Source organism: Bacillus rossius, chromosome 3 (assembly GCF_032445375.1).
Source record: "Bacillus rossius redtenbacheri isolate Brsri chromosome 3, Brsri_v3, whole genome shotgun sequence".
NCBI lineage: Eukaryota > Metazoa > Arthropoda > Insecta > Phasmatodea > Bacillidae > Bacillus > Bacillus rossius.
The window spans coordinates 9,454,940-9,482,525 of NC_086332.1; the positions used below are offsets into that span (position 1 = coordinate 9,454,940).

At 39.9% G+C, this 27,586-nt stretch overlaps 1 protein-coding gene across 2 annotated transcripts in view; it reads right to left on the bottom strand.

Annotated features, from left to right (window-relative positions):
* Positions 1–27,586, bottom strand: part of LOC134530187 (uncharacterized) — a 154,924-nt gene that overhangs the window by 96,601 nt on the left and 30,737 nt on the right. Inside the window, exon 1 of one of the 2 annotated variants that reach the window (XM_063364839.1) lies at positions 11,350–11,403. The exons of the other annotated variant lie outside the window; for it this stretch is intronic. Within the exon in view, the coding sequence (XP_063220909.1) occupies positions 11,350–11,384 (35 nt within the window). The 5' untranslated portion in view covers positions 11,385–11,403. Of the gene's footprint in view, positions 1–11,349; positions 11,404–27,586 lie in introns of those variants that run through there. 2 annotated transcript variants of the gene reach the window in all.

The following is a 27,586-nucleotide window of genomic DNA, read 5'->3' on the forward strand; positions in this document are numbered from 1 at the left end:
AAATATTATAATTTTTTTTTTTCAAGTGTACAGGTCACTCGCTTTCCAACCAAGGCCATCGGGGTTCGATTATCGATAGGTTCGAACCTGGAGCCTTCTCGAGTTGGAAACGTGGCGGATGTTTCCTTCCGTTCTCATTCCTTGATGCCGATGTGACGTGTATATTGAAATAGTTAGAAAAATAAAATTAAAAAAAAACAGTCATGAAGACTGCCGACAGAAGAGAAAATTTACTATAAACAAACAGTTGTTATTTTCAATTTTCTTTTTCTGTCATCTGAAGACATCAACGTTTTCCACACAGAATCGAGAGTCTAAAAAAATATTAAAAATACATAGCCTATTTAGAGAGAATAACAATATAATGTACGCAACATTTTTTCCCTAAACTTCAAATGATAGAATTAATAATAATATAAGTAACTATTATTAATATCAATAATAGAATTAAGAAAATACAAATATAATTTTAAATAAGAAATACTAACTTTGTAAAAAAAATTTGATAAAAATCAGATACTTTTTCGCAATTTTTACGAAAAAATATTATCACACAACAAATTTGTTTTATCACGTTAGTAAAATAACTCCTACATTACTATAAAATACGCATTGCATAGTAATTGTAGGTAATAAAAAATAAATAATGATGTTCTTAATTTTTAGGCTATATTGTTACAAAGACTCCGTTTTCTTCGTTATTCAAACTATATATCTATATGAGAATATTAATATATTTTATACTCACTTTTTACTGCCTAGTAATCGTATACTAAAGATTTAAAATAAAAATTGAACAGAAATACAATTTTAAAAGATATACCTAGTGTTATCGTTAACACGTCACGTGACCATGTCGATGAACGACTTACATGATATTTACTCCCTATCCAAACCTTCCCATATAGAAGTTTTCACTTCAAAAAAATTCACAACTTACAAAAACAAATATTTGTCTCGCGCGGACCAAGTGTAAATTATACCTCTCCGCTCCGTCTAAGCTTGGAAAGGAATGAAAAAAAAGGTGGGGGGGGGGGGCAACGTAACCCGACTTCCCCCTCCCGCCCGTGGGGAGGGGGAGGGGAGGTCCTTGGCTCGTAGCAGCTTCTTCTTGCGGTCAGACGAACACTTTTAGGAGGTGTGTTTTGGTTCCTAGTGCCAAACACTTTGTGTCTCTTCGCCGGACCGCCCAGTCGTGCGTTGGTGCGGCGAAGTGATACAGGGTGTTTCTCGAGCGCCTGGAGAGACCACCCGCGTGTTTCAATGAAATTTGTCAACCATATGTACGCATATGTCTCCATACTAATGCTAAGACTGCGAAAGTGTGTTTGTCCTTCTTTCACGCAGCAATGGATCGGCATGATTATCTGCATAGAGATAGTAGTTCATGGGCCAGGAGAGCAACAGAGGCCTAGGGTTCGTGTGGGATAGCAACGAGTACTGTATAGTTTGGCCTTTTTTTTGACGTGACAACGTCTAATAAATCGATGAACGCCGGCTGCACGCAAGAAAAAGTGTCCGGTTACGCACATTATCCCGTTACGCTGTGTCCCGTTACGCTCATTGTACACTTGCGCCGCATCTGTTACTCTTCCACTCGATTGGAACAACCATCGATTTGACTTTTTCGAGGCACATTAAACTTGAAACACTCCCATTCGTTTCCTACTTTTCCCATCGTCATCCTATCCTTAACAGAATAACACAGAATGGAAGAAGTTAAATAGCTTACATGTATAAACGTTATAGTTAAAATAATCTCTTCGTTAAAGTAATAAACATATTTGAATTAATGAGTGCAAATAAAAGTAAATTTATCAATTAAATTGTAGATTTCATTTCACTCCTTCCTTGTATCCATACAAAATAGTGATAATTAAATAAAAATGATTCAATTTTATTCATAAAAGTATGCAATCATTTCAGCAATATTTTGTCATGAGTCACGTTAAACTATCGTCCGTAAACCGACTTTACAGACAACCAATTTTTTATGGACATACGCCATTGCTGGTTTTCACTTATGTACTTAGATAACCCGCAAGAATCGACAATCTCAGGAAATACAGACACACAACAACAGCGACAAACAGACTAACCCAGCGATGAAACGGAACAGATATTCCGGACAACACAACGACGACGCAGGCGAACACAATATGCTTCCTAGGACAAACAGTGGCGACGATCCCGTCACGCACAAACAGCCTTGTTCACTAAAATAACATAAAAAAATATATCGCGGTACAGGTTTTTCTGACGGTTGATGGGCATGGAATTGGGAGAATGCCGAAATGCGTGTCGCGAGGCTAGAAGAAGGATTAGACGCAAAGACGAAAGAGAGGAAACGTGGCCGGCGTTGCTATCAGTATTCGGTACTCCCGTGGAAACTGCTTCACGCAAGCTCACCTCGTTATACGCTATCATTTCACGCTCACTCTAAGTGGTAACACAAGTAAGCCAGGAATCTCTCGAGTTAAAAATATATTAAAATTCTAAAAAAGAAAAAAAAAACTTACGTTTATTTGCGATACCGGTTACATAAATGCTAGTCGAGCAACAACTGACTTTAAGTATTGTTGATGATATGAGAGGAATATAAAAACTACGTGTGATACACACTTGAACATTTCGGTGTTCCATCCCTCCAGGCAAATACTGTGATAGTTCCTTGGAAGAAGAATAGAAGAATGCTACCTTCTCCCATATAGGTACCTGTGCTGTATCGACGAGACTTTAAACTCATATGTAACTACTAACTGGTGTATCCTTGCTTCGCCACGGCAGTCTACAGGCAGAACACTCTCGCACTGATAATTATACATGCCCCTCCTCTCAGGTACGCCACTGCCGCGCTTCGAATAAAAAAATTTGGTTGTCTGTAAAGTCTGTTTACGGACGATAGTTTAACGTGACAACGTCATAACAAAACATTGATGAAATGATTGCAAACTTTTATGAATAAAATTTTATCTTTTTTATTGAATCATCACTATTTTGTATGGATACAAAGGAGTGAAATGAAATCTACAATTTAATAATTAAATTTATTTTTATTTGCACTCATTAATTCAAATATGTTTATTACTTTAACGAAGAGATGATATTAACTATAACTTTTATACATGTTTGCTATTTAACTTCTTCCAATCTGTGTTATTCTGTTAAGGATAGGACGATGATAGGAAAAGTATAGGAAACAAATGGGAGTGTTTCAAGTTTAATGTGCCTCGAAAAAGTCAAATCGATGGTTGTTCCAATCGAGTGGAAGAGAGATAGATGCGGCGCAAGCGTACGATGAGCGTAACGGGACACAGCGTAACGGGACACTTTTTCGTGCGTGCAACCGTCGTTCATCGATTTATTAGACGTTGTCACGTCAAAAAAATGTTTTTAATCAAGCCGTGAAATGATGGAACTCAGCAGCCGCCAGAAAAAAAAATAAGAGAAGCGCTAACTGGAAGTTTCTTGATTATTATTCCCGGAAGGTAAAAAAAAAATAAGGAAAAGACGCTCGTTCGCCATAAGCGCCAGGCGAGCTGTGACGTGGGCGGCCACGCTTATCTGGCCGGTCGCCAGTAGGAGGAGCGATGAAACCGCGATGAATGATGGGTAAGGCATTTATCCGGGATGCTGAGTCCCGGGATTCCCCGACATCTTCCGAGATTCGTCCCCGACAGACGACAGGCTTATCCTTAGGTTTGCAGCGCGCAGTTAAATGAGAATTTACTCTTTCTTTCCAATGCACGATATCTGCTGTTGGCGCTATACCAAAATAGCATACAAGTTTTTGACACCACTTTATAATTTATTGAACAAAATATTTTAATGTAATTTAAAAAAAAGAAGTTAATTTTAACTGGAAAATTTTGAATCAGAATTCTTGTAACACTTTTTCTTTATTTCATCAAGAAAATCAACTGATAATTTTCAATTCTACTTCTAAGAAAAAGTAACAAGGACGCCATATTGATTTCAACCGTTTTTGTGGTAAAATATTTTTGTATCTATAAAATATTTTTTTTTCCTATGTTTTCTCATAGGAAATAATTAATGGAATGCATTGTTTTTAATAGTGACCGACTCCTACAAATAGTTTATACTGTTAAATAATAATTGGTGTTTATAATTTATATTATTTTCTTTATTAATGCACTTATACAACTGTAATAAATATATTATAAGATACTAGACTAAGAGAAATATTTAAAAAAAATAATAGGTCAACTTATTGTTATTATCGATAGTATACAAATTAATGATTTTAATGTTATCAAGCTGTGAAGTATCAATCTGGCACCATACGGTGCTACTTGCTCTGTGCGGTAATCTAAGCGTGAGACAGACGGGGACGCACCACAAAGCCGAAATTACCACAACGCCGAAAAATGTCATTACAGGACTGCCACAAAGGTTAGGTTAGGTTAGACTAGGTTAGGTTAGACTAGGTTAGGTTAAGCTAGGCTAGGATAGGCTAGGATAAGTTAGGTTAGGTTATATTACGCTAGGTTAGGTTAGGTAAGGTTAGGTTTGATTGTGGTATTTCGGCGTTAAGGTACATTTAAGAAACACACACAAATTCATTCCGTTGTTATTTCGGCGTTGTGGTACACGGCAGTTTTCTAGCTGTCGGCGTTGTGGTCAATTTCGACATTCGGCGTTATGGTATTTCGGCGTTGTGGTAACGACCCGAGACAGGCCACAGAAATAGAGAAGGAGATCGATCACGGCCTCTGTGGCAATGAACCGCGCCAGCACTTGGGCAGCCATGGGCAAACCGCACTCAGCCCACTAGGCCCGGAATGCAGACACAGTTTCTCTGGAATGCGAGCACGTTACGTTTCGCTCGGTGATTTGAAGAAAGGAAAAATTAGCTTTGGAACAACCAGCCCTTGGCACTATTCTACAACGCGAACACAGGGGGTGTCTTTAAGGAGCAATTAGACACTGATTTAATAGCTGATCTTTTTTTTTCATGACTTCAAATTACTATTCACGTTTTTTTTTTTAGTCTGTGAGTCAAGGGCGTCGCCAGCCGATGGCCTGGGGGGGGGGGGGAAGTTGTGGGAAAAGTATGTATTTTTTGCATTTTGCTACATTTTTTTTTTAATCTCTAGGGCTCTAGGGGGGGGAACTCTCCTACCCCCCCCCCCCCCCTGGCGACGCCCTTGCTGTGAGAGGCGTTTAGTTAGATAATATGTTCGGTTGGAAATTTTGACAGTTTTTTTTTGTGGGGAGAGGTGATTGTTTTGACAAAGTGGGGCGTTAATCGCAAGGGTAAATAATCATTCATGTCGACGAGGTGTTCATGTCTCATGTTCGCCGGTTGGCGACACAGGTAGTAAAGGCCGTAGAGGGGAGAGACGATGAAAAGGGGGAGGGGGCGAGCATGCTAATAACCGCTTCCGGCCCGCCGCAGTGCCGTTGCAGGGTCCGATAACTGACAAACCGTTCGACCGTTACGCCCTCGCAGGACTGGCTAATCGCCCGGGAAGCCGAGACAGAAGAAAAAAAAAAGAAGGAAACAAGCGGGGCGGGCTGCTTCCCGGATGCACGCTTGGCTTCCGCGGCGCGGCGCGAAACTGCCCGGCAGTACGCGAGGCAGGTTTCGGAACGCAGTCGGCCCCTATACCTGCCTCCTGCTTCGCGCGGAGATGTGCTGCGATGCGTCCCGAGCACACGGTTTTTACAGCAACCTACCGCGAACGTTTTTGCAATCTGTGTGTGTGTGTTATTATCTTTGAAAGATTTGTGCATGACTTGATGTAAGCTTTTGGACATACGCCATTGCTAAGCACATGTATGTCTGTAGAAGAAAACTACAAAAAGAACAAAAGACAAAAACACAAATTAAGCAAAAAATTGCTGTTGTCAACAGGATATAAACACCACATAATATTCCATAACAGGAATATGGTCAACAAACAAAGAAAAATGGACTAACAAAACGAAAAAACCCTCACAAATGATGACAGCACAAAAATATTGAAACAAAAAAAATTCAGCACAACAGTTGAAACGAGACAAAAACACAACAAAAAGAAAAGACGAAACAAACAAACTGTTGACAACAGCAATTTTTTGCTTAATTTGTGTTTTTGTGTTTTATGTTTTTTGTAGTTTTCTTCTACAGACATACATGTGCTTAGCAATGGCGTATGTCCAAAAGCTGACATCAAGTCTGTATGTGTGTTGTTTTTCGCGCGGAAATAAATTTAAAACAAAACTTTGTTTGGGCTCAGGGCCGCGCCTAGTCAGGGGTGTATCTGTGTTAGTTGAGGCGGGATGATAAGCGCGACGCTCGCTGGTGCTTCTAGCGCGCTATAGCCTCTATGAACTGGCGCGCAGTCTTCCGTCGTGCATAGGGCAACTATGAAATGTCAGCGGTTAACGATAACATTATATGGCGTATAAATGAAGATGAAGGTTTAATGTGAGTCCTTTAAATGCTTTCTAGAATCTGTGCCGGGCGTTTCAAAGTAGAAAAATTATTCTGTAAACACTCTGTTTATTCCTTTTAAATCTCCTAAACGGAAACAGACCTGCTCATCCGCCCTCAGCGTATTCTTAATTTTTTTTTTTTTTTTCCGCAAACAGACACCGCGGTTTTCAAATCACGTGGTTTCTGCTGAAGCAAACGACTACAGCAGAGAGTCGCTCCTAGGCGGGGTTCCCAATTTAAAAAAAAAAATTGTTTGTCTGTAAAGTCGGTTTACGGACGATAGTTTAACGTGACAACTTCATAACAAAACATTGATTAAATGATTGTATACTTTTATGAATAAAATTGAATCATTATTATTGAATTATCACTATTTTGTATGGATACAAAGAAGGAGTGAAATTAAATCTACAATTTAATTGATAAATTTACTTTTATTTGCACTCATTAATTCAAATATGTTTATTACTTTAACGAAGAGATTATTTTAACTATAACTTTTATACATTTTTGGTATTTAACTTCTTCCAATCTGTGTTATTCTGTTAAGGATAGGGCGATGATAGGAAAAGTAGGAAACGAATGGGAGTGTTTCAAGTTTAATGTGTCTCGAAAAAGTGAAATCGATGGTTGTTCCAATCGAGTGGAAGAGAGATAGATGCGGCGCAAGCGTACAATGAGCGTAACGGGACACAGCGTAACGGGACAATGTGCTTGACGGGACACTTTTTCGTGCGTGCAGCCGGCGTTCATCGATTTATTAGACGTTGTCACGTCAAAAACATAAGCGAGTGCCTAGCAGGACATGCGCACGACTTGTGCGTAATCGGTTCGCAATTGAAATCTTACTTTTAGTTTAATCCAACGAAATTTAGCGATGTATCCGACACCTATTGGCATTGTTATTAAGTGACTATATTAATTACCAAATGACTATTCCGTGATAATTGACCAGCAATTTGTGAGCACAGTTTTTCAACATATAAATAAATCAGGGTTATATAAATATTTTAGTTAACCATTATAACCACGACACATTTATTATGTTTACAATTTTTGCTTGTGACTTATAATTTATATATTTAATTTTCCAAGCAGGTATTACACCCGAGCGTTGCAATATGCCAAAATTAGATAGATAAATATAAACTTTTGACAGTGAATATCTGTTGAAAATATTTGTGTCAGAACAACAGATACAAGGTAGAGGTATCGAATTAGATTGTTAGAATTTGCATTTTTTTTTTAAAAGTAATGCAAAAAAAAACATACCTATTAACCTGGCGTATGATGCCGAGTCTTAAGTGATACTGTACAAGTTTTAACATGCAACGTCGGAATTCTCGCCTCTCCGCACCAAGTGATACAGTAGTTACGCACCCCTGCAAGTTCCTGTAACACTGCAGGAACACTAAAACGTCTCGGTGAGTAACGCCACGTGTCTGAAACATCGGGTGTTGGAGGCAGGCCCATCGTTCTGTGGGATCCGTTGCTAGAAGTCATGATGCCCCCCCCCCCTTTTATTCTAACAGAGATAAAAAAAATGTTTTTTTTTCCTTTATGTATATTGTTTGAGTTATATATATTTTTTACCTTTTCACAATTATTTTTAAAACACATTAAAACTAGTTTTAAATCAGTGTTTCGATTGTCAACGTAATTAGATTTTGAATAATGGCAAATAAACGAGTGCAAGTGTTCTGCACTGTCAACAAGGTCTCACGTCAATTGGTGGTGGTTTTGTTACTCACAGTTGTAGATTCAGACACGTTCTGTACGCACAGCATATTCCGAATAATATTACTCTGGTGTAATATTTAATCGGCAACTAAATTCCGTCCTTACTGTTTAATTGTTTTCTATGATTTATTTAAAATTGTCTACTTTTTTGTTTTAAGTTTTTTCTTTCTTTCCTTCGCAGGCCCCCTAGACCCATGGGCCCCGTTGCCGTAGCAACGGTAGAGCCGGTCATGTGGGGGCCCTGGTTGGATGTAGTCGGACGAGCGACGACCCCCGCAGTGTTACGGTCTTCTCCCCGCCGTCAGGAGCCCGTGCTGGTGTATCGTGTTTCGCCAGACCGCAGCTTTAACAGAATTAACCCTTTTGAACCCCATTGAGCTCCTGTACGTGCCCCCTTCCCCCTCCCACATCTTACCCTCCCCCCCCCTCGACCCTTAGATCTGAAGGGGACGCACCACAACGCCGAAATACACTAACGCCGGAAAAATGTCATTGCAGGACTGCCCCAAAGGTTAGGTTAGGTTAGGTTAGGTTTGATTGTGGTATTTCGGCGTTAAGGTATATTTAAGAAACACACACAAATTCATTCAGTTGTTATTTCGGCGCTGTGGTCAATTTCGGCAGTTTTCTAGCTGTCTGTCGGCGTTGTGGTCAATTTTGACATTCGGCGTTATGGTATTTCGGCGTTTTGGTCAATTTTGACATTCGGCGTTATGATATTTCTGCGTTTTGGTAACGGCCCACATTTGAAATATATATATATATGACTTGAAGTAAAGTAATTTTGCTCTTCTTTGAGGGTAAAATATAGTTGAAAATATAGCCTACGTGAACATCTGATTCAGGTGCAGATAATACTTCCTCAGTCGGGTGTCACACACTGTGTGGTTGAATCAGGGCGGTTGCCACACAGATAATAATTTTCTGTACTTTTTTACAAAAACAAATCCTCTGGGAAACGCCAAGAAATATTTCATAATACTACAATAAAGATATTGTGACTTCGTACAACACATGACTACGGTATGATTGCAAATATGTAATACTTTTTTTCCCTCGAGAATTGGCGTATATTTTTTAAATATTTTAAATGATGTTTCATTCAAAAATGATGTTTTTAAGCAATGGAAAAAAATAATCGAATATTCAGCAATTTGACATTATTTTTTTATTATTTTTTATGTGCTAATTAATACTGTAAGGCTATTCAGGGCACGGTTTACAAATACATTTTTAACTATTAAAGGTTCTGGGAAAACACAATGTATAAATGCCCGGATAAAAATCCGAACCCAGAATAACTACGAACACTATTTTGTAATGATAAAGTTGTTTTCGTGTAAATGTACAAATTTACAAATGTCTGTAATTTTAAACATAAGTATTTCTGTTGCATTTACAAAGAAAACATTTAAAGTGCAGTTTATATTCGGTGATTTCTTCTACATAAATTGTTAAATGTTCGATTTTGATCAATTTTTTTATTGCCTTCTTGAGAGACCTGCTTTGTGGACTCTAAGAAAAGAGGTTAAAAGAATAACCAGCTTAAAAAAAAACTCTACAGACTTACAATCGCAGTTGCAGAAAAGCACAGTGTGACACCGGCCTAAAGAATCCACGCAAAGCGATTGATTCATCACGTGCTCAACTCGAAATATCACGAATTTGGCTAAAATACTTATGCAGCTTTACGAAAGACAGTGTGTATGTTCAAATCATTGGGGATGTGAGTCTCTTTTTGGTGGCCTGTATATATTTTTTTTTCCTATTTTACGGTTACCTTATTTACAACATTTTTTAAAATTTGATTTAAGGGTGTAACTAAAACGAACAGCGCTGATTTTTTAACGTTATAGCTGTGGTAAATAATTTTAGATCGAGCATATAAATATAATAATTGTTCTTTGGAGCATGCAACCTAGAGAAAAACTTTTTATTTCCTATAAATAAAAAAAATAAGTACAGAATAATTTACAGAACTAAACACACACAAAAATAAAAAGGCCTTTGAAATCAACTGAAACCAGAAATGAATATTGTAAATAAATTAATTGATCGAAGAGTGGATTATTCTCACGTATAAAAATATAGAGTTTTGGTGGAATGTGTAGTTGTCTGGACGTATTTGGCGCGTTGTCTGTTGCGGGCGTCATGTCTCGTAAAATAAAAAAGTGCAGAAAGGAGGTCTCAGAGCTGTTGCAAAATAATCCGTGGATTGAAGGGCGAACTGAGCGCGACGACAGAGACGGAGAAAGATTAAAAAAGGAAGAAAAAAAATCCTTCGGTCGATTCTGAATCACTTAGCTTCGCCAGGCGAGCAACAGCTTACGGGACTCGATGGCGGGTTTGCAGCGGGGAGGGGAAAAAAAGGGGGGGAGGGGGGGATAAGAAAAAAATAACAGCTGTCTTTATTTCCGTCCGCAAGTTACCTCACAGTTACCACGGCACTAGTCCAGAAACTTGCAGGCTGTCGTAAGAGCAGGAAATAGCTCTTTTGCAGTACTTACTTGTTTGTGACCGAAACCACGAAGTTTGTTCAATTTTATTTTGCGATAGTTTTTATTTTTATCTAGAAGAAATCACCGAATAGAAACTGCACTTTAAATGTTTTCTTTGTAAATGCAACAGAATTACTTTTGTTTAAAATTACAGACATTTGTAAATTTGTACATCTATACGAAAACAACTTTATCATTACAAAATAGTGTTCGTAGTTATTCTGGGTTCGGATTTTTATCCGGGCATTTATGCTTTGTGTTTTCCCAGAACCTCCAATAGTTAAAAATTTATTTGTAAACCGTTCCCTGAATAGCTTTACAGTATCTATTAATCAGCACATTAAAAATTATAATAAAAAAAATAAGTTAAATTGCTGAATAATCGATTAATTTTCCATTCTTTAAAAACATCATGCTTGAATGAAACATCATTTAAAATATAAAAAATTATACGCCAGTTGTCGAGGAAAAAAATCGTATTACATGTTTGCAATCATAACCATAGCCATGTGTTGTACAAAATCACAATTCTTGGCAACTGTTTTCCAAAGGAATTTTTTTGTAAAAAAAAAAGTACAGAAAATTATTACGACTAAGAAATAATCTTAATCTGCATGCAGTCGTCTCATATTTAAGGCTTTTCCCTGCGAAAGAAGCCCTCATACTTACCCGATTGGCGTGCATCCAGGTTCCAGGCAAGGCATCCCACGCTAGCTTCCAGAGTCGGGCAGAGTTGGCGCCGCAACAGCGTGATGTTTACTGAAGTAAAAGGTTTAGGTTAATAAGTAATAGTTTTTTTTTTTTTTTAGGAGGGAAGGTTAGTTTAGGTTAGCGCTATTCAAAATACTCTATTATCGTACAATATATAAATCCTTGCAATATAGTGTTTTTTTTTTTTTTTTTTTTTCACGAGCGATAGGCAAACTGCAAATAGTCCGAGATACTCTACTATATGTTTTTATAATAAACTTCCACCACATTTTAAATCAGAAAACCAACTTTGTGTATTTGAAAAAAAAAACTCAAAGATTTGCTGTTGGAATTCAGTTTTTATTCTATTAATGATTTTATGGAAGCAAAACTATCTAAAAATGTATTATTATTATTATTATTATATTATGTACATTATTTGTTTTTTACTATTATTTTTGTTTATGTGTATATGATTGTACTTAAATGTGTATTCATAATGTTTAATATTCTTGACGAGTCCTATACTACATGTACAATATAATTGTATATTTTTGTAGTCGACTTGGACAATAAAACAACTATACTATTATACTAAACTATACTTCGCAAAACTTCGGAACTGTTCGGGCGTGGCTCTCGTTCCCGTACCTATGTGGGAAGCCTACGATGTACATTCTGTATTTCATAGACCCGAATACTCACGTTGGCAAGCCTTCTTTCAACAGCCGAACGCCCGATCGTGCATCTTCGTTTTTTTTTTTGTTTGTTCATTGTAAATAAAGAAATATACAATTCATGATAACTAATGTTCAATTAGGTTAGGTTAGCTACATTAAAAAAAAATACTTTAAAACATTGTGGACGGTTGATTTGTTTAGGATAGCTATATTAAAGACACTGTGAAATCACGTAAACAAAAAAGCGAGCATGAACTTCGGGGAACTTCGGGGAACTTCGGGTTTGGCTCTCTCGTCTGTGAAAAGAAGGCTTGCCAACGTGAGTGTTTGGGTCTGTGCAATACAGAATGTACATCGTAGGCTTCCCTACATGTATGTATGATTAATAAATAAAATACTAAGAGAAAATAAATTTATTTTCGTGTCGTCATTTTGGTACCACGTGTATTAAGCAGACACGTCGTTCATACCGGTAATATTGTCTGCCGTGCATCGGACTGACCACTGACGTGTAAACAACGCCAGGTTTTTAGACAACGTTCTTGGAGCTGTGCGGTATTAGTCTCTGGTGCATTTGTTAAAACATCCTTCACGCCCGCGAGAAGCCTAAGATGTACATCAAGTTCTTTCCCAGCCCGAACAAGCCCGAATATTCACCTTCAGACAACCTCGGGATTTGTTATATTTTTGCGCAGGAAAAATGAATTCAAATATTATAAGTGGTCGGTGAGGTTAGCTACATTAAAACACTTTAAAACACTATGGACGGAAAGTTAGGTTAGTATAGCTACATTAAAATAAACAGAGAAATATAAATACATATAAATAAACCCGAGGTTGGCCGATGGGGAATATTCGGGCGTGTTCGGGCAGGGACAGAACTTGATGCACATCTTAAGCTTCCCCACGCCCGCGGCGGATGCATTCAGGACCTCGGCGGAGGAGTATGCAAACTGCCACAGTATCACGTGATGTCCAAGGACGAGTATAGATGTCCGCCTCACCAACGTCCCTTCACGCCACACATACAAACCGAGTTCCAAGAGAAAATACTAGTCGTACTTTAAAAGTATTCATTTAACAAAGCTAAATCAATCTAAAAAATTGTTATTTCTAACTAATTTGTTTGAACTGAAATTTGTTGCACTCCGTCAAAGTATTTAAATATTGTAGAGACTTAACATTTTTTTTTGTCACAGAACTTTTGATTGGGTGATAACCGACATTATTAAAAACGCAATTACGGACGGGATATTTTTTTTTGACGTGACAACGTCTAATAAAAAGATGAACGCCGGATGCACGCACAAAAAAGTGTCCCGTTACCCACATTGTCTCGTTTCGCTGTGTCCCGTTACGCTCATTTTTTATTGCTCTTTGCTAACCTAAACCTCCTAGCATTGCGACCGAGTCCGTGGCGTAATTCTGTTTTCATGCATTTCAATGTAACATTTCCATCGCTCTTTGCTAACCCGTTCCTCCTAGCATTACTGCAGAGTCCGTTGCGCAAATATATAATTTTTGACTGCATTTTGGTGTTGGGTAAGCCATTTTCCTTCACATCATCCTTGAAACACTCCCATTCGTTTCCTACTTTTCCTATCCTTAACAGTATAATACAGATTGGAAGAAGTTAAATAGCAAACATGTATAAAAGTTATAGTTAAAATAATCTGTTCGTTAAAGTAATAAACATATTTGAATTAATGAGTGCAAATAAAAGTAAATGTATCAATTAAATTGTAGATTTCATTTCACTCCTTTGTATCCATACAAAATAGTAATAGTTCAATAAAAATGAATCAATTTTATTCATAAAAGTATGCAATCATTTCATCAATGTTTTGTTATGACGTCACGTTAAACTATCGTCCGTAAACCGACTTTACAGACAAACTATTTTTTAAACATTGCTTCCAAACTTGTTAACTATGGTATAACCTGTATGTAAAAGAAGAAAAAAAATTGAAAGCTTGATGGTGGTAACAACCTCGGGAACAAACCTGCGTGGAATATTCATTGAACTAAAACACCCGAAAGTAGAACACAACTTTGCGCTATCATTTTCTCTTATCTCGCGTAGGTGTTCATGATGAGCTACATTCGCCACGTGTCGTATTAAGCTCCTGTGATAAATCACATATTCGGTAGATTATGAATCTGTTGCAGGAGAAAACAAATGTGAGTGAAATCTAACTCGGTAACCAGCAAATTTATGTGTTCTCATGTTGCAAATAAACTTATAATATGAAACTCGGACACGGAATTTAACGTATAATTATTTTAAAAAAGGAAGGGAGCGGGTACACACGTTAGAAGTTATACTTCTATGGCATTACCAATATACTAACCTGAAACATTTTTAAACACATATTATAATATCTACCAAGTATATGTTCGCATATTTGATTTTGCTTAAACGATTAAAATCAGTCCGAAAGTTCTTCCCTTAACCTCACCGAGCTGATTCAACATTTAAGATTTAACAGTAAAAAAATTCATTACGAAATTGTTTTATTAAACATGGCGTCTAATAGATGTAGACTAACGATTAGTTGTGTATCTACAGTATGAAAACGTTGCGCTGTCTCCACATTTCAATGTTAACTAAAATGTAATGTGGATTTTGTAAGTTGTCATTATTTATTTTTATTGCTTTAAATTACAACATAAATTATTAAAGAATAATTGTTCTATTATAAAGTTTTATATTTTAATACTTAAGCATGGTGCACATTCTGCGATGTTCACGAAAGCAATACATACGGATGAATCACGCGACGTACGTCCTCTTTTCGAAATTTCTGACACTTCCACAGATGGCAGCACCGTGTTGACACAGTTTCGTTCCAATCGACTTCCGTTCCATATTCATGAAATTACTTACCAAATGCCGTATACCGAGAGCTAAGATGTTACACATTAAAAAAAATTGGTTGTCTGTAAAGTCGGTTTACGGACGATAGTTTAACGTGACAACGTCATAACAAAACATTGATGAAATAATTGCATACTTTATGAATAAAATTGAATCATTTGTATTTTAATAATAAAAGAATAAATACTTGAAATTATACTAGCAATCAGATTTTTAAAATGCAAGAATAATTATGCCTTTATTGCCGAAATTGTTGTTGTAATAAGCAATGAAAACCACATTAACTTTTCACTTCACTGTATAAACAGTCGACGAAACAGTTCACGTGTAGATGACTTGAAATTAATTTTAAAAACTGGCGTTTAGCTATAAAGTTTAAATATAATTATGAACAAGTTTTCATATAAGTTAAATAAACTGAAATCAAATATCTATCATCAATTATATGAATTACTATAATTATTTAGTCAATTGTAACATAACCTATTATTACTGCACTCGCCGACAGCGTAACGGAACACAGCGTAACTGAACAATGAGCGAAACGGGACACAGCGTAACGGAACAATGAGCGTAACGGGGCACAGCGTAACGGAACAATGTGCGTAACAGGACACTTTTTCGTGCGTGCAGCCGGCGTTCATCGATTTATTAGACGTTATCACGTCAAAAAAAAAAAAACTTGGTGCGTTTCGGAAGAGTCGAGTGCGAACCGATCGATCAATCGAGACCGGCCGCTATTGATAGAGGCGGCAGGATTGCGGAGGAGGTCACGCTGATAGCGATCGATTGCTAGCTTCAGAGGCCCGGGGATTCGCGAGCAACAAGGACACGCTTCACACATCAGCGCGCACTTTGGCCCGTGTGCCTAATTAACCCACAGGGGTCAGGACACGCGCCATGCACGTTTGTCCAAGTGATTCGACGAGAGTATTGAGTGCATGTGGAATAACATGCACAGAGAGGTGTGGCAACCCAGCCTTAATGTGCCGTCAGACAAGAACAGACACTATGTTGATTCATTTTTTGACGTGACAACGTCTAATAAATCGATGAACGCCGGCTGCACGCACGAAAAAGTGTCCCGTTACGCACAATGTTCTGTTACGCTGTGTCCCGTTGCACACATGTTCCGTTACGCTGTGTCCCGTTACGCTCATTGTACGCTTGCCTCGCATCTATCTCTCTTCCACTCGACTGTTTATAAAGTGAAGTGAAAAGTTAATGTGGTTTTCATTGCTTATTACAACAATTTCGGCAATAAAGGTTAATTGTTATTGCATTTTAAAAATCTGATTACTAGTATAATTACATATTTTATTCTATTATTATTAAAATAAAAATGATTCAATTTTATTCATAAATTATGCAATCATTTAATCAATGGTTTGTTATGACGTTGTCACGTTAAACTATCGTCCGTAAACCGACTTTACAGACAACCAATTTTTTTTTTTTTTTCATTTTCTCGCCATTTATATTAGTTAAAGGCTATTTCTGTAAATTTAACAATATACCGCTATTGCAAATGTTGTCTGTCACAAATAATTCAAAGGAATTTTTTTACTAAATGTAAGATAATGTTAAACCTCGTTCATCCGGACTAACGGGGACCAAGTGTAATCCGGACAATCGAAAATCAGGTTAATCCAGGTCATATGGCTAATGAGCAAAACAAAATCCTTAAATAAGCAGAATTACCGTTTATTACGATAAACAAATATGTTCTGTAATCAAAACATGCCTTTAAATTGTTTACAAGACATTTTTAAAATATATATAAAATAACTTTGCATATAATTTCTTAACAAATAATGCGTCCACTTTGTTCTGTTTCAAAGACGTATGGCGTTTGAACGAAGCACGGCGAAGCAAACGCTTGATCATCAATGTTTCAGCTGAAAAGATGGGCTGACGCTCCAGTACGCCATGATGTTTGTCAGCTGTTGCGCTTTCTTAAACTGAACAAATAGCATTGTTGGATTTGTAAATAGTGCTTACCCTAGATTTATGTTAACTAATTCAAGTGTTGGACGCTTCAAAATTCAAATATGGCGCCATTTCGCTGCCATTAACTCAAGCGATCCTGGTGGCCATCAGGAAAGACTCAGTGGTTCGTCTGGTACCGGCGTCATCGGACGTCCGGCTATCGTTTTTGACTTTCATGTTATCTGGTAACAGTTTCAGTACGAAACATTTGGTCCTCCGGGCCGGATCAATCCGCTAACAACGATTACTGAGCTATCGGGCTCAGTTCTAGTTACGTGGAGAGATTCGGAGTGTTTGTTTGCGTCGTTCATTGTACCGAGTCTCCTTTGTCCGTCGTTGCCCCGCCATAAAAACGTGAACGGGTTATCATCTTAATGTGCTATTAGCTTCCAGTGGAAGGGAAGATAACAACTGAGTGCGTAAGGGAAGATAAGAACTGAGTGCGTAAGGGAAGATAAAAATTGCCTTTATCACACTGACGGTGTTGGTGCTGACGAAGCCTTTTGTGTCATGCCGCACTATTATTTCTTATCTTTCCACGGTAACCAGATACTGATAATGACCGGTCTGCTATAAGATTGCGTGTTTTCTAAGACTGGCGGTGAAAATGACTTTGAATTATGAAGTAGACCGTTAACATAGATTTTGCCAAGTCTTTGTTCGGCATTACTACACATATCGATACAAAATCGATTCGCAGGACATTGAAAATCGATTATTTAAACACTACTCGGTTTAGAATCGATTTTAGTTATAAAATCGATTTTATAAACACCACTCGGTTCAGAATCGATTTTTTGCTGAAAAATCGTTTACATTTAAATTTTTAGTTGGTGCTTCCATTTTTGACTGAGTGTACTTAAGTAGAATAAACACAACCATGACTGACAGTGTTTCAGCTCTGGAGCGACGTCTGGAGCGTGCCGAAAACCGATTACAGCGTGCCGCGGATCTGGCCAAAAGGGTTACTACAGACACTTCCAAGCAGTCATTATTCTTTGCAACCTGTCGGGACTTATCTCAGCTTCGTAATGGGTTTGAAGATGACCATTTGGCTTATGAATTGGCATGCAAGGAGCAAGTTGATTTTGATGACACAAGGCATACAAGTAGGCTAAATCACTTCGACGATCTTTATTATGAAGTTAATGCAATCTGGGACACATTAGTGCAGGATTCTAAGAACCGGAACAAGGAAACACGTAATCAATGTGCAGCTGGGTCGTCACCCCGTCTGCCAGCTATTGATTTACCCCACTTTCAGGGTAATCCAACAGAATGGCTCAGCTTCTCAAATCTGTTTGAGGCTCTAGTTGTAGACAACAGAAGTCTCACCAATGTAGAGAGACTATCTTACCTAAAGTCATCTTTGTCTGGTGACGCGTTGGCAGTAATTCAGGCATTACCCTTGACTGATTCGTACTATAGTATTGCTTGGGAACTACTGTCTAAGAGGTACAGTAACAAGCGCTTGATTGTTTCATTGCACATTGAAGCAATTATGCAAATACCATCTGTGTCATTAGAGGCCCCAGCATCAGTGAATAAGATGATGTCTCTTCTGGCAGAGCACATTGCGGCATTACGAGTGCTGGATGTCAATGTTGAAAAATGGGACCCGCTGTTGCTGCATATCATTGAAGCTAAGCTGGATAAGGTTTTGCGTAACCAGTGGGAGCTGTTTATTAATGACAAGGGAGCAGAGTTACCCAAGCTTACCGAGTTTTTGTTATTTTTAGAGGGTTATCGCCGTGCAGCTGAGTCACAGCTAGTGACGTCTGGGAAAACCTTTAAGAGCAAGTCGTCTATTTATTCTAAGCCAGCTTCTAGATATGTGCAACATCAGTCATTCGCAGGAAACACTGTTTCCAAGTCAGTGAAGTGTGTCATATGCAGTGGACCTCACGAAATCTACCAGTGCCCCAAGTTCCTTGAGTCATCCCCAAAGGAAAGGTATCAGATGGTGAGGTCAGGAAACCTCTGTTTGAACTGCTTGCGAACGTCTCATCATGCAAGTGCATGCCTTTCGTCTTCTCATTGTCGGTCTTGTGACTCTCGACATCACACACTACTTCATTTTAGTGACATGCGACCACAGTCACCAGACCATGATGGTGTGAATGCGTTGTGTGCTTCATCTCCTGGACAATATTTGGCTGCATCCGAACTGCATAATCAAGATAGTCCATCTACGATTTTGCTGTCCACTGCACTCATAGAAATTCCAGTCAGCTCTGGCAGGACTCACACAGTTCGAGCACTCTTGGACTCTGCCAGCCAATCCAGCTTCATGACAGAAGGTTGTGTGAAGAGGCTAGGCTTAATACGTCGAAAGGCAGCTCTGCCAGTCTACGGTGTTTCCCAGGTACCAGTGCATGTCGCTAGGGGAGTAGTTGACTGTTTAGTGAAACCAGTTGGTCAGGAGGGTCCGCGATTGTCACTCACTGCCTTCATTTTGCCTAAGATCACTGGCTCACTGCCTACAACACAACTGAACCCTCATTCATGGGATCATCTTTCCCATTTGCAACTAGCTGACCCTCACTATGCACAGCCTGGGCCTATTGATGTGCTAATTGGGGCAGATCTGTTTCCCTATGTGCTGAGCGGACGCACGCTAAGTCTCAGTACCCAGGTCCCTGTAGCGATTGACACTGTCTTTGGATGGGTAGTGATGGGGAGAGTACCCACATCTGCAGTATCGCTCAGTTGTGTATCACTTCATTCTATTACACCAACACTTGACGACACAGTTCGGCAGTTTTGGGAGGTGGAAGAGGTTATTGTACCCCCAAAGCCTTCCTCTGAGGACATTCGATGTGAACAGATCTTTCTCGAGACTTGCAGAAGAGATGAGAATGGTAGATATAGTGTGGCCTTACCTTTCAAGGAGCCTTCACCTCATTTTGAGGAATCACGTGTTCAAGCACTAAAACGTTTTCACTACCTTGAACGCAAGATGAACAAAAACCCTCATTTTAAGGCATCCTATGTAGAATTTATGTCAGATTACATTGACCAGGGTCATATGTCAATGGTTCAAGAACCCCAGTTGACTACACCGTCGTTTTATATTCCGCATCACGGAGTTTTGAAACCAGACAGTAGTACAACAAAGTTACGTGTGGTCTTTGATGCATCGGCCAAGGACAGCAAAGGAACTTCTCTGAATGATCAATTACTTACGGGACCCAAACTGCAGAGAGACATAGCTGACATTCTTCTCTCATTTCGAGATCATGCAGTTGCATTTACTGCTGACATACGACAGATGTACCGTCAGATTCTAGTTCAAGAGGAATTCCGCGACTGTCAACGAATTCTGTGGCGACCATCTGATGATGATCCAGTTTGTGAGTACAGGCTCAACACTGTTACCTATGGCGTGTCATCTGCACCCTACCTTGCTATCCGCACACTCCATCAACTGGCTGCAGATGAGAAAGATAGATTCCCTCGGGCATCATCAGTCCTCCTAAAAGACACGTATGTTGATGATGTTGTAACTGGAGCACCCAATGCACGTGATGCTATCTCATTGCAAAGAGAGTTAATTGACCTCCTCAAGGCTGGTGGTTTTCAGTTGCGAAAATTTGCCAGTAATGATTTATCTCTGCTCTCTTGGCTTTCCGAAGACTTGGTGCAGGGCAGCAAGGCTCTCCCCTTGGACAACACTTGTGGACTTCCCACCGTCAAAATATTGGGTCTGCAGTGGCAATCTGAAGTGGATGCATTCGCTTACAATGTTCAACCTACTTCCTCGACAGCTACGAAGCGGAGCATACTGTCCGACTTGGCGCGAATATTTGACCCTCTAGGTTGGCTGTCACCTGTGGTCCTGCTTGCAAAATGCCTCATTCAGCACTTGTGGATTCGATGCATAGATTGGGATGACCCTCCTCCTGCCGACATCCTTGCAACGTGGCAGCGGTTCCAGCGAGAACTTCCTAGTCTGGCTAGCATCACTATTTCAAGATTTGTCCCAGTGACCCAAAGAGAACTCTTACTAGAGATCCATGGATTCTCTGATAGTTCGGAGCAAGGTTATGCGGCAGTTGTTTATCTCAGAGCCACTTCACCTGATGGCTCAGTATCTGTATACCTTCTGGTTGGAAGGTCAAAGGTAGCCCCAATTAAAAGAGTGTCATTGCCTCGCCTGGAACTCTGTGGTGCTTTGCTGCTTGCTCGCACAATGCATAGAATCTTGCAAAATTATGGACCTCATGTGAACCTAGACCAAATATTTGCCTGGACAGACTCTACAGTTGTCCTCCACTGGATCCGTGGATCACCTCATAAATGGAAAACTTTTGTTGCAAATCGTGTCGGCCAAATCCATGACCTTGTCCCAGCAAAGCACTGGAATCATGTGTTGTCAGACAGCAACCCGGCTGATTGTGCCTCTAGGGGCTTGTTTCCAAGTGAGATAGCTGACCACTCGCTGTGGTGGACCGGTCCATCATGGCTGTATAAGCCACCAGAGGAATGGCCACAACTCACCGGCTTGATGGACAGCATGGACGAAACAGTGATGGAACAACGGATCTTTACCTTGCATAGTGTCAACCCTCTGGCAGACACTACGCTGCTGGAAAGGTTCTCATCTTTAAGCAAGGTCAAACGCATTACGGCCTATTGTCTCCGCTTTGTGCAACGTTTGCGCTTCAAGAAACTTCCCCCCCGTAGTCCACCAGATGCTAATGAGCTTAAGGATGCCATGATGGTATGGGTTCGTTTAGCCCAGGCTTCAGCATTCGCATCTGATATCAAAGCTCTGCAAGCTAACCAACCATATTGGGGTCCACTCTTCAAGCTGTCTCCCTTCTTGGATCCTGCTGGCATTCTCAGGGTGGGCGGACGTTTGGAACTATCAGACTTGGCTTACAACCAACGACATCCAATTCTACTGCCCAAACACCACAGATTGACAGACCTTGTAATTGACCACCTTCACATCCATCTGATGCACTGTGGTCCCACCATACTACAGTCTGCTGTGCAACGTGACTTCTGGATTGTAGGTGCTCGGGGCCTCATTCGTCAACGGCTGAAGAAGTGTACTTTATGCTTTCGAGTTCGCCCTGTGCCTCGAAACCCACCCATGGGTAATCTTCCAGTCGATCGTGTCACACAAGCCAAGCCATTTCTCAAGACAGGAGTCGACTATGCTGGACCCTTTAAAATCACCATGTCCCGACTGCGGAAGGCCCGCATCCAGGATGCCTACTTGTGCCTGTTTGTATGCTTTGCCACCAAGGCAATCCACTTGGAGCTGGCCTCTGATCTGACGACAGATGCTTTCATAGCTGCCTTTCGCCGTTTCTTGTCTCGTCGGGGGCGATGCTCTGACCTTCACAGCGATTGCGGGACTAACTTTGTCGGTGCCAGTCGCTTGTTGACTGGACTAAGAGCCTTCATGTCAAGCAAGGATACACATGACTCCTTTGCTCAGTCGCTGGTTGAACACCAAGTTACCTGGCATTTCAATCCCCCATCAGCACCACATTTTGGAGGCCTGTGGGAGGCAGGTGTAAAGTCTGTGAAGTCTCTCCTCATAAAGAGTGTAGGTGCTCAGGTACTCACTTATGAAGAATTATACACTCTCATGACACAAGTGGAGGCCATTCTCAACTCACGGCCTCTGTGTGCTCTCTCAAATAATCCAAACGACATGGCTGCTCTGACACCCAGTCATTTTCTAGTCTTGGGGCCTCCTGCACTAGTGCCCGAACCAGATTTGTCCCACCTCAAGCTAAATCGTTTGTCTCGATGGCAACTCATCCAGCAAGCGCATCAGTCATTCTGGAAGCGCTGGCACCAGGATTATCTACAACAGCTGCAGCAACGACCCAAGAGCCTAACTGACCAAGACATCCTCAGTGTTGGCACCTTGGTTCTCATCAAAGATCCGAATCTACCACCATTGTGCTGGAAGTTAGGCCGTATTGTGAAGACTTTTCCTGGCTCAGATGGTGCCGTGAGAGTGGCTGAGGTGAAGACCCAACAAGGCACCTTTCTACGGCCTGTGGTGAAGCTGTGCCCGTTGCCCGCCCAATAAATGTTTAAAATATGCATTTTGGTGGGCGGTATGTTGGATTTGTAAATAGTGCTTACCCTAGATTTATGTTAACTAATTCAAGTGTTGGACGCTTCAAAATTCAAATATGGCGCCATTTCGCTGCCATTAACTCAAGCGATCCTGGTGGCCATCAGGAAAGACTCAGTGGTTCGTCTGGTACCGGCGTCATCGGACGTCCGGCTATCGTTTTTGACTTTCATGTTATCTGGTAACAGTTTCAGTACGAAACAAGCATTATATTACCATGATTATAACATCCGTGCAGGATCTGTACATTGAATCAAACTAAAACGTAAATATTTTTTAATTTCATTATGTGAACATTAAATAAAATGACTAGAAATCTGATCTGGATTATTTGGAGATCTGGATCAACGACGGTCGGATGAACGAAGTTTTTACTTGCGCGACTTACGTTACACTTGGTAGGAAAGTATCCGTTCGATGTATTTGTGACTGGGGATAAACATACGGTGCGCAGAGCTTCAGGAAAAACAACTCGATTTCAAAACTACTCAAGATATCCGAGTGGGGTCTGCTTACGAAAAGCATTTAAGAGTTCGCTGAGGGCCGAAAAGTACTTTTTATTTCGGATTAAGTTTTTAAACAGTATTTTTAGAAGAGTTAAAATGGCTAAAACGCATGTTTTCAGAGTAATTTTTTGGCGTAAAACAACCAGTACAGATTCTTGAAAGCACTTAAGGGACTTGCATTACACCTTTACCTTCATTTCTCCGCCATATAACGTTACGGTCACCGCTCAAATTTCACAGTTATCCTGTGACGACGAGACAACTGCGCGTCAGTTCAAAGCCTTGCGCTTAGAGACGACACCGCGCTAGAAGCACCAGCGAGCATCGCGCTTATCATCCCGCCTCACTAACACTCATACACCCCTGACGAGGCGGGCCACTTAACTATAAGTAATGGGAAAGGAAGGGAAAAAAAATTCAAACGTGCGGCGTGTGACACCCAGCCTTAAATGCCACGGATGACAGTGTGACTGATACGGCAAGATGGTACCGAAGTTTGATCGGGACTTCTACAGGCTGAGTTCAATTTCACGACACGTGAGTTCGGCCAGTGGCGCAGGAAGTAGACCTGCTGCATCTACAGCTTGCAAGAAGGCCGGTGTCAACATCTAGGATGACCACAAGGTCGAACTGCAAACTTTCACGGAGCGCGTTTTCGCCTTTGTGTTGGGCCTTTCGCTTTTCACCCTTGAAAAAAAAAAACGTATCTGCGACGATCAGCGACGGATCCAAGTGACCGCGAAGGATGGGCTGGGGGGGGGGGGATTTTTTCTCCTCTGGTGAGATTTCATCGGCTCTACAAACGGAATGAAGTATCATGTCGATTTCAGATTTCATAGTAGATGCCTACTATTCTCCAACACATAGCTTCGTAAACGGTGGGAAAAAAGGAAGTAAAAAAATTGGGGAGGAACAGTGACTCATTATTTCAGCACTCGCCAGAGATGTATAACATCTAACCTCGGAAAAGATAAATTTAATTTGTTCTCGTGTAGAAAATATAGATACTTTTATACTACGAAACTCGGAACAAGTAATTAAACGTAGAATTATTTAAAATAATGCCGAGCGTGTTTTCAACTACATTTCTGGACGCGAATCACACTTAGTTTCAGCACCCGCCGCTAGAATTCGCTGCTGGAGCAGCTACGTCGACTATTTAATCATTTTGCTAGCAGACAAATTTTAAACTATATAATGGAACTGCTTCGATAAAAGCAACCAAGACTTGGAAAAAAAATTCTAAACCTCGGCTTTGTACCTGATTTCAGACAAGGAATTTTATCATTCAATAACAGCTCAGCTGGTTAAAAATCATTTAAACAGATTATACTATAAAGATTCCCTTTTTTTCTTTGTGAAGTTTGGTTCGCGCCTTCCGTTACATTTTCAGTTCCTTGACTTCCGTCGCATTCACGAAATTACCAAAGATGTTACACATTGATAAAAAACTTCAGATGACTTTTTCCTTTCCAAAAAAATTTGTTGTCTGTAAAGTCGGTTTACGGACGATAGTTTAACGTGACAACGTCATAACAAAACATTGATGAAATAAATGCATTCTTTATGAATAAAATTGAATCATTTTTTTTATTTTAATAATAAAAGAATAAATACTTGAAATTATACTAGTAATCATATTCTTAAAATTCAAGAATAATTAACCTTTATTGCCGAAATTGTTGTTGTAATAAGCAATGAAAACCACATTAACTTTTCACTTCACTTTATAAACATTCGACGAAACAGTTCACGTGTAGACGACTTGTAATTCATTTTAAAAACTGGCGTTTAGCTATAAAGTTTAAATATAATTATGAACAAGTTTTCATATAAATCAACTGTAATCAAATATCCATCATCAATTATATGAATCACCATAATTTTTTAGTCATTTGTAACGTAACCTATTATTACTGCACTCACCGACAGCGTAACGGAACAATGAGCGTAACAGGACACAGCGTAACGGAACAATGTGCGTAACGAGACATTTTTTCGTGCGTGCAGCCGGCGTTTATCGATTTATTAGACGTTGTCACGTCAAAAAAAAAGTTAAAAATCGTTTTATAAAAAAATTATGAAGCCAAAAAAAAACACGTGTTTTCCCCTCATTATCCAGCCCTTCCCCCTTCCCCCCCAACCATAAAATAACAGAAAAAAGGATAGAATTATAATATTTTTTTGTTTAGATTTCGAAATCTGGAGGAAATTGACGTGGCTCGAAGCGCGAGCGATGTTGTAATGGGGCGCGCGAGTAATGAGCCTGTTCGAGCCGGCAGCGGCGACCCACAGGTGCGCGCCCTGACGACCCTTCTCTCTACCCTCCCCCCCCTCATAATTCAACCCCTATACCTCGATGGGAAGGGGGGAGGAGGGTCACGTGGTCAGGTCGATAGCGACACGTGCCTCTAGTCTGTGTTTGCATGCGCGCGGTAAGAGGGGGGCGGCGGCACTCGGGTGGGGGATAAAAATAAAAAGAGTGATGGGGGTTAGTAGTGGAAGGGGGGGAAAGATGGTGTGGATTGGCGGGAAAAGGTGATGAGGGGAGGGGGTGGTGAAACACCACGCGCGCGGAGAATAGTAAAGCATCGATCCCACGACACTTCCCACGACGCGACACGCCAGCCGTCGAGGACACCGACAGCTGGTGTGTCTTGTCGTGCCCGAGGAATCCCGATGCGCAATCCGAGTCAAAGGAGCATGGGATGAAACAGATGTCACTCCCAGTTCAAACAAAGCTCTCTTCTTGTCTCTCTGAAATCGGCCGGGAAGCCTAAGATGTACATCAAGTTCTGTCCCTGCCCGAACACGCCCGAATATCCAACCTTCTCCCAACCTCGGGTTCATTTATATATATTTATACTTCTCTGTTTATTTTAATGTAGCTATACTAACCTAACTAACCGTCCGTAGTGTTTTAAAGTGTTTTAATGTAGCTAACCTAACCGACCACTTTTAATATTTGAATTAATTTTTCCTGCGCAAAAATAAAACAGTTCCCGAGGTTGGACGAAGGTGAATATTCGGGCGTGTTCGGGCAGGGACAGAACTTGATGCACATCTTATGCTTCCCGAAATCGGCCACTTGACGATCCTGACGCTACCAACCACACAGAATAAAACCCAAATAATTTTGTTTCTCCCCCGAACGATGCTCGGGATCTATATCCCCATAAAGAATTAATAAGTTTTAATAAAATATTATGTAATTTGTGTTTCCGTGTATTAATATTCATCTAAAAAAAATTGGTTGTCTGTAAAGTCGGTTTACGGACGATAGTTTAACGTCACAACGTCATAACAAAACATTGATGAAATGATCGCATACTTTTATGAATAAAATTCAATCATTTTTATTGAATTATTACTATTTTGTATGGATACAAAGAAGGAGTGAAATGAAATCTACAATTTAATTGATAAATATACTTTTATTTGCAATCATTAATTCAAATATGTTTTTTACTTTAACGAAGAGATTATTTTAACTATAACTTTTATACATGTTTGCTATTTAACTTCTTCCAATCTGTGTTATTCTGTTAAGGATAGGACGATGATAGGAAAAGTAGGAAACGAATGTTTCAAGTTTAATGTGCCTCGAAAAAGTCAAATCGATGGTTGTTCCAATCGAGTGGGAAAGAGATAGATGCGGCGCAAGCGTACAATGAGCGTAACGGGACACAGCGTTACGGGACAATGTGCGTTACGGGACACTTTTTCGTGCGTGCAGCTGGCGTTCATCGATTTATTAGACGTTGTCACGTCAAAAAAATGTTTTTTATCAAGCCGTGAAATGATGGAACTTAGCAGCCGCCAGAAAAAAATAAAAATATCGCAAACTGGAAGTTTCTTGATTATTATTCCCGGAAGGTAAAAAAAAAATAAGGAAAAGACGCTCGTTCGCCATAAGCGCCAGGCGAGCTGTGACGTGGGCGGCCACGCTTATCTGGCCGGTCGCCAGTAGGAGGAGCGATGAAACCGCTGTGAAGTGCTACTGCTACTGCATAATACAGGTTGCATTTATATTATAAAAAGCTTATTTTATTTTACT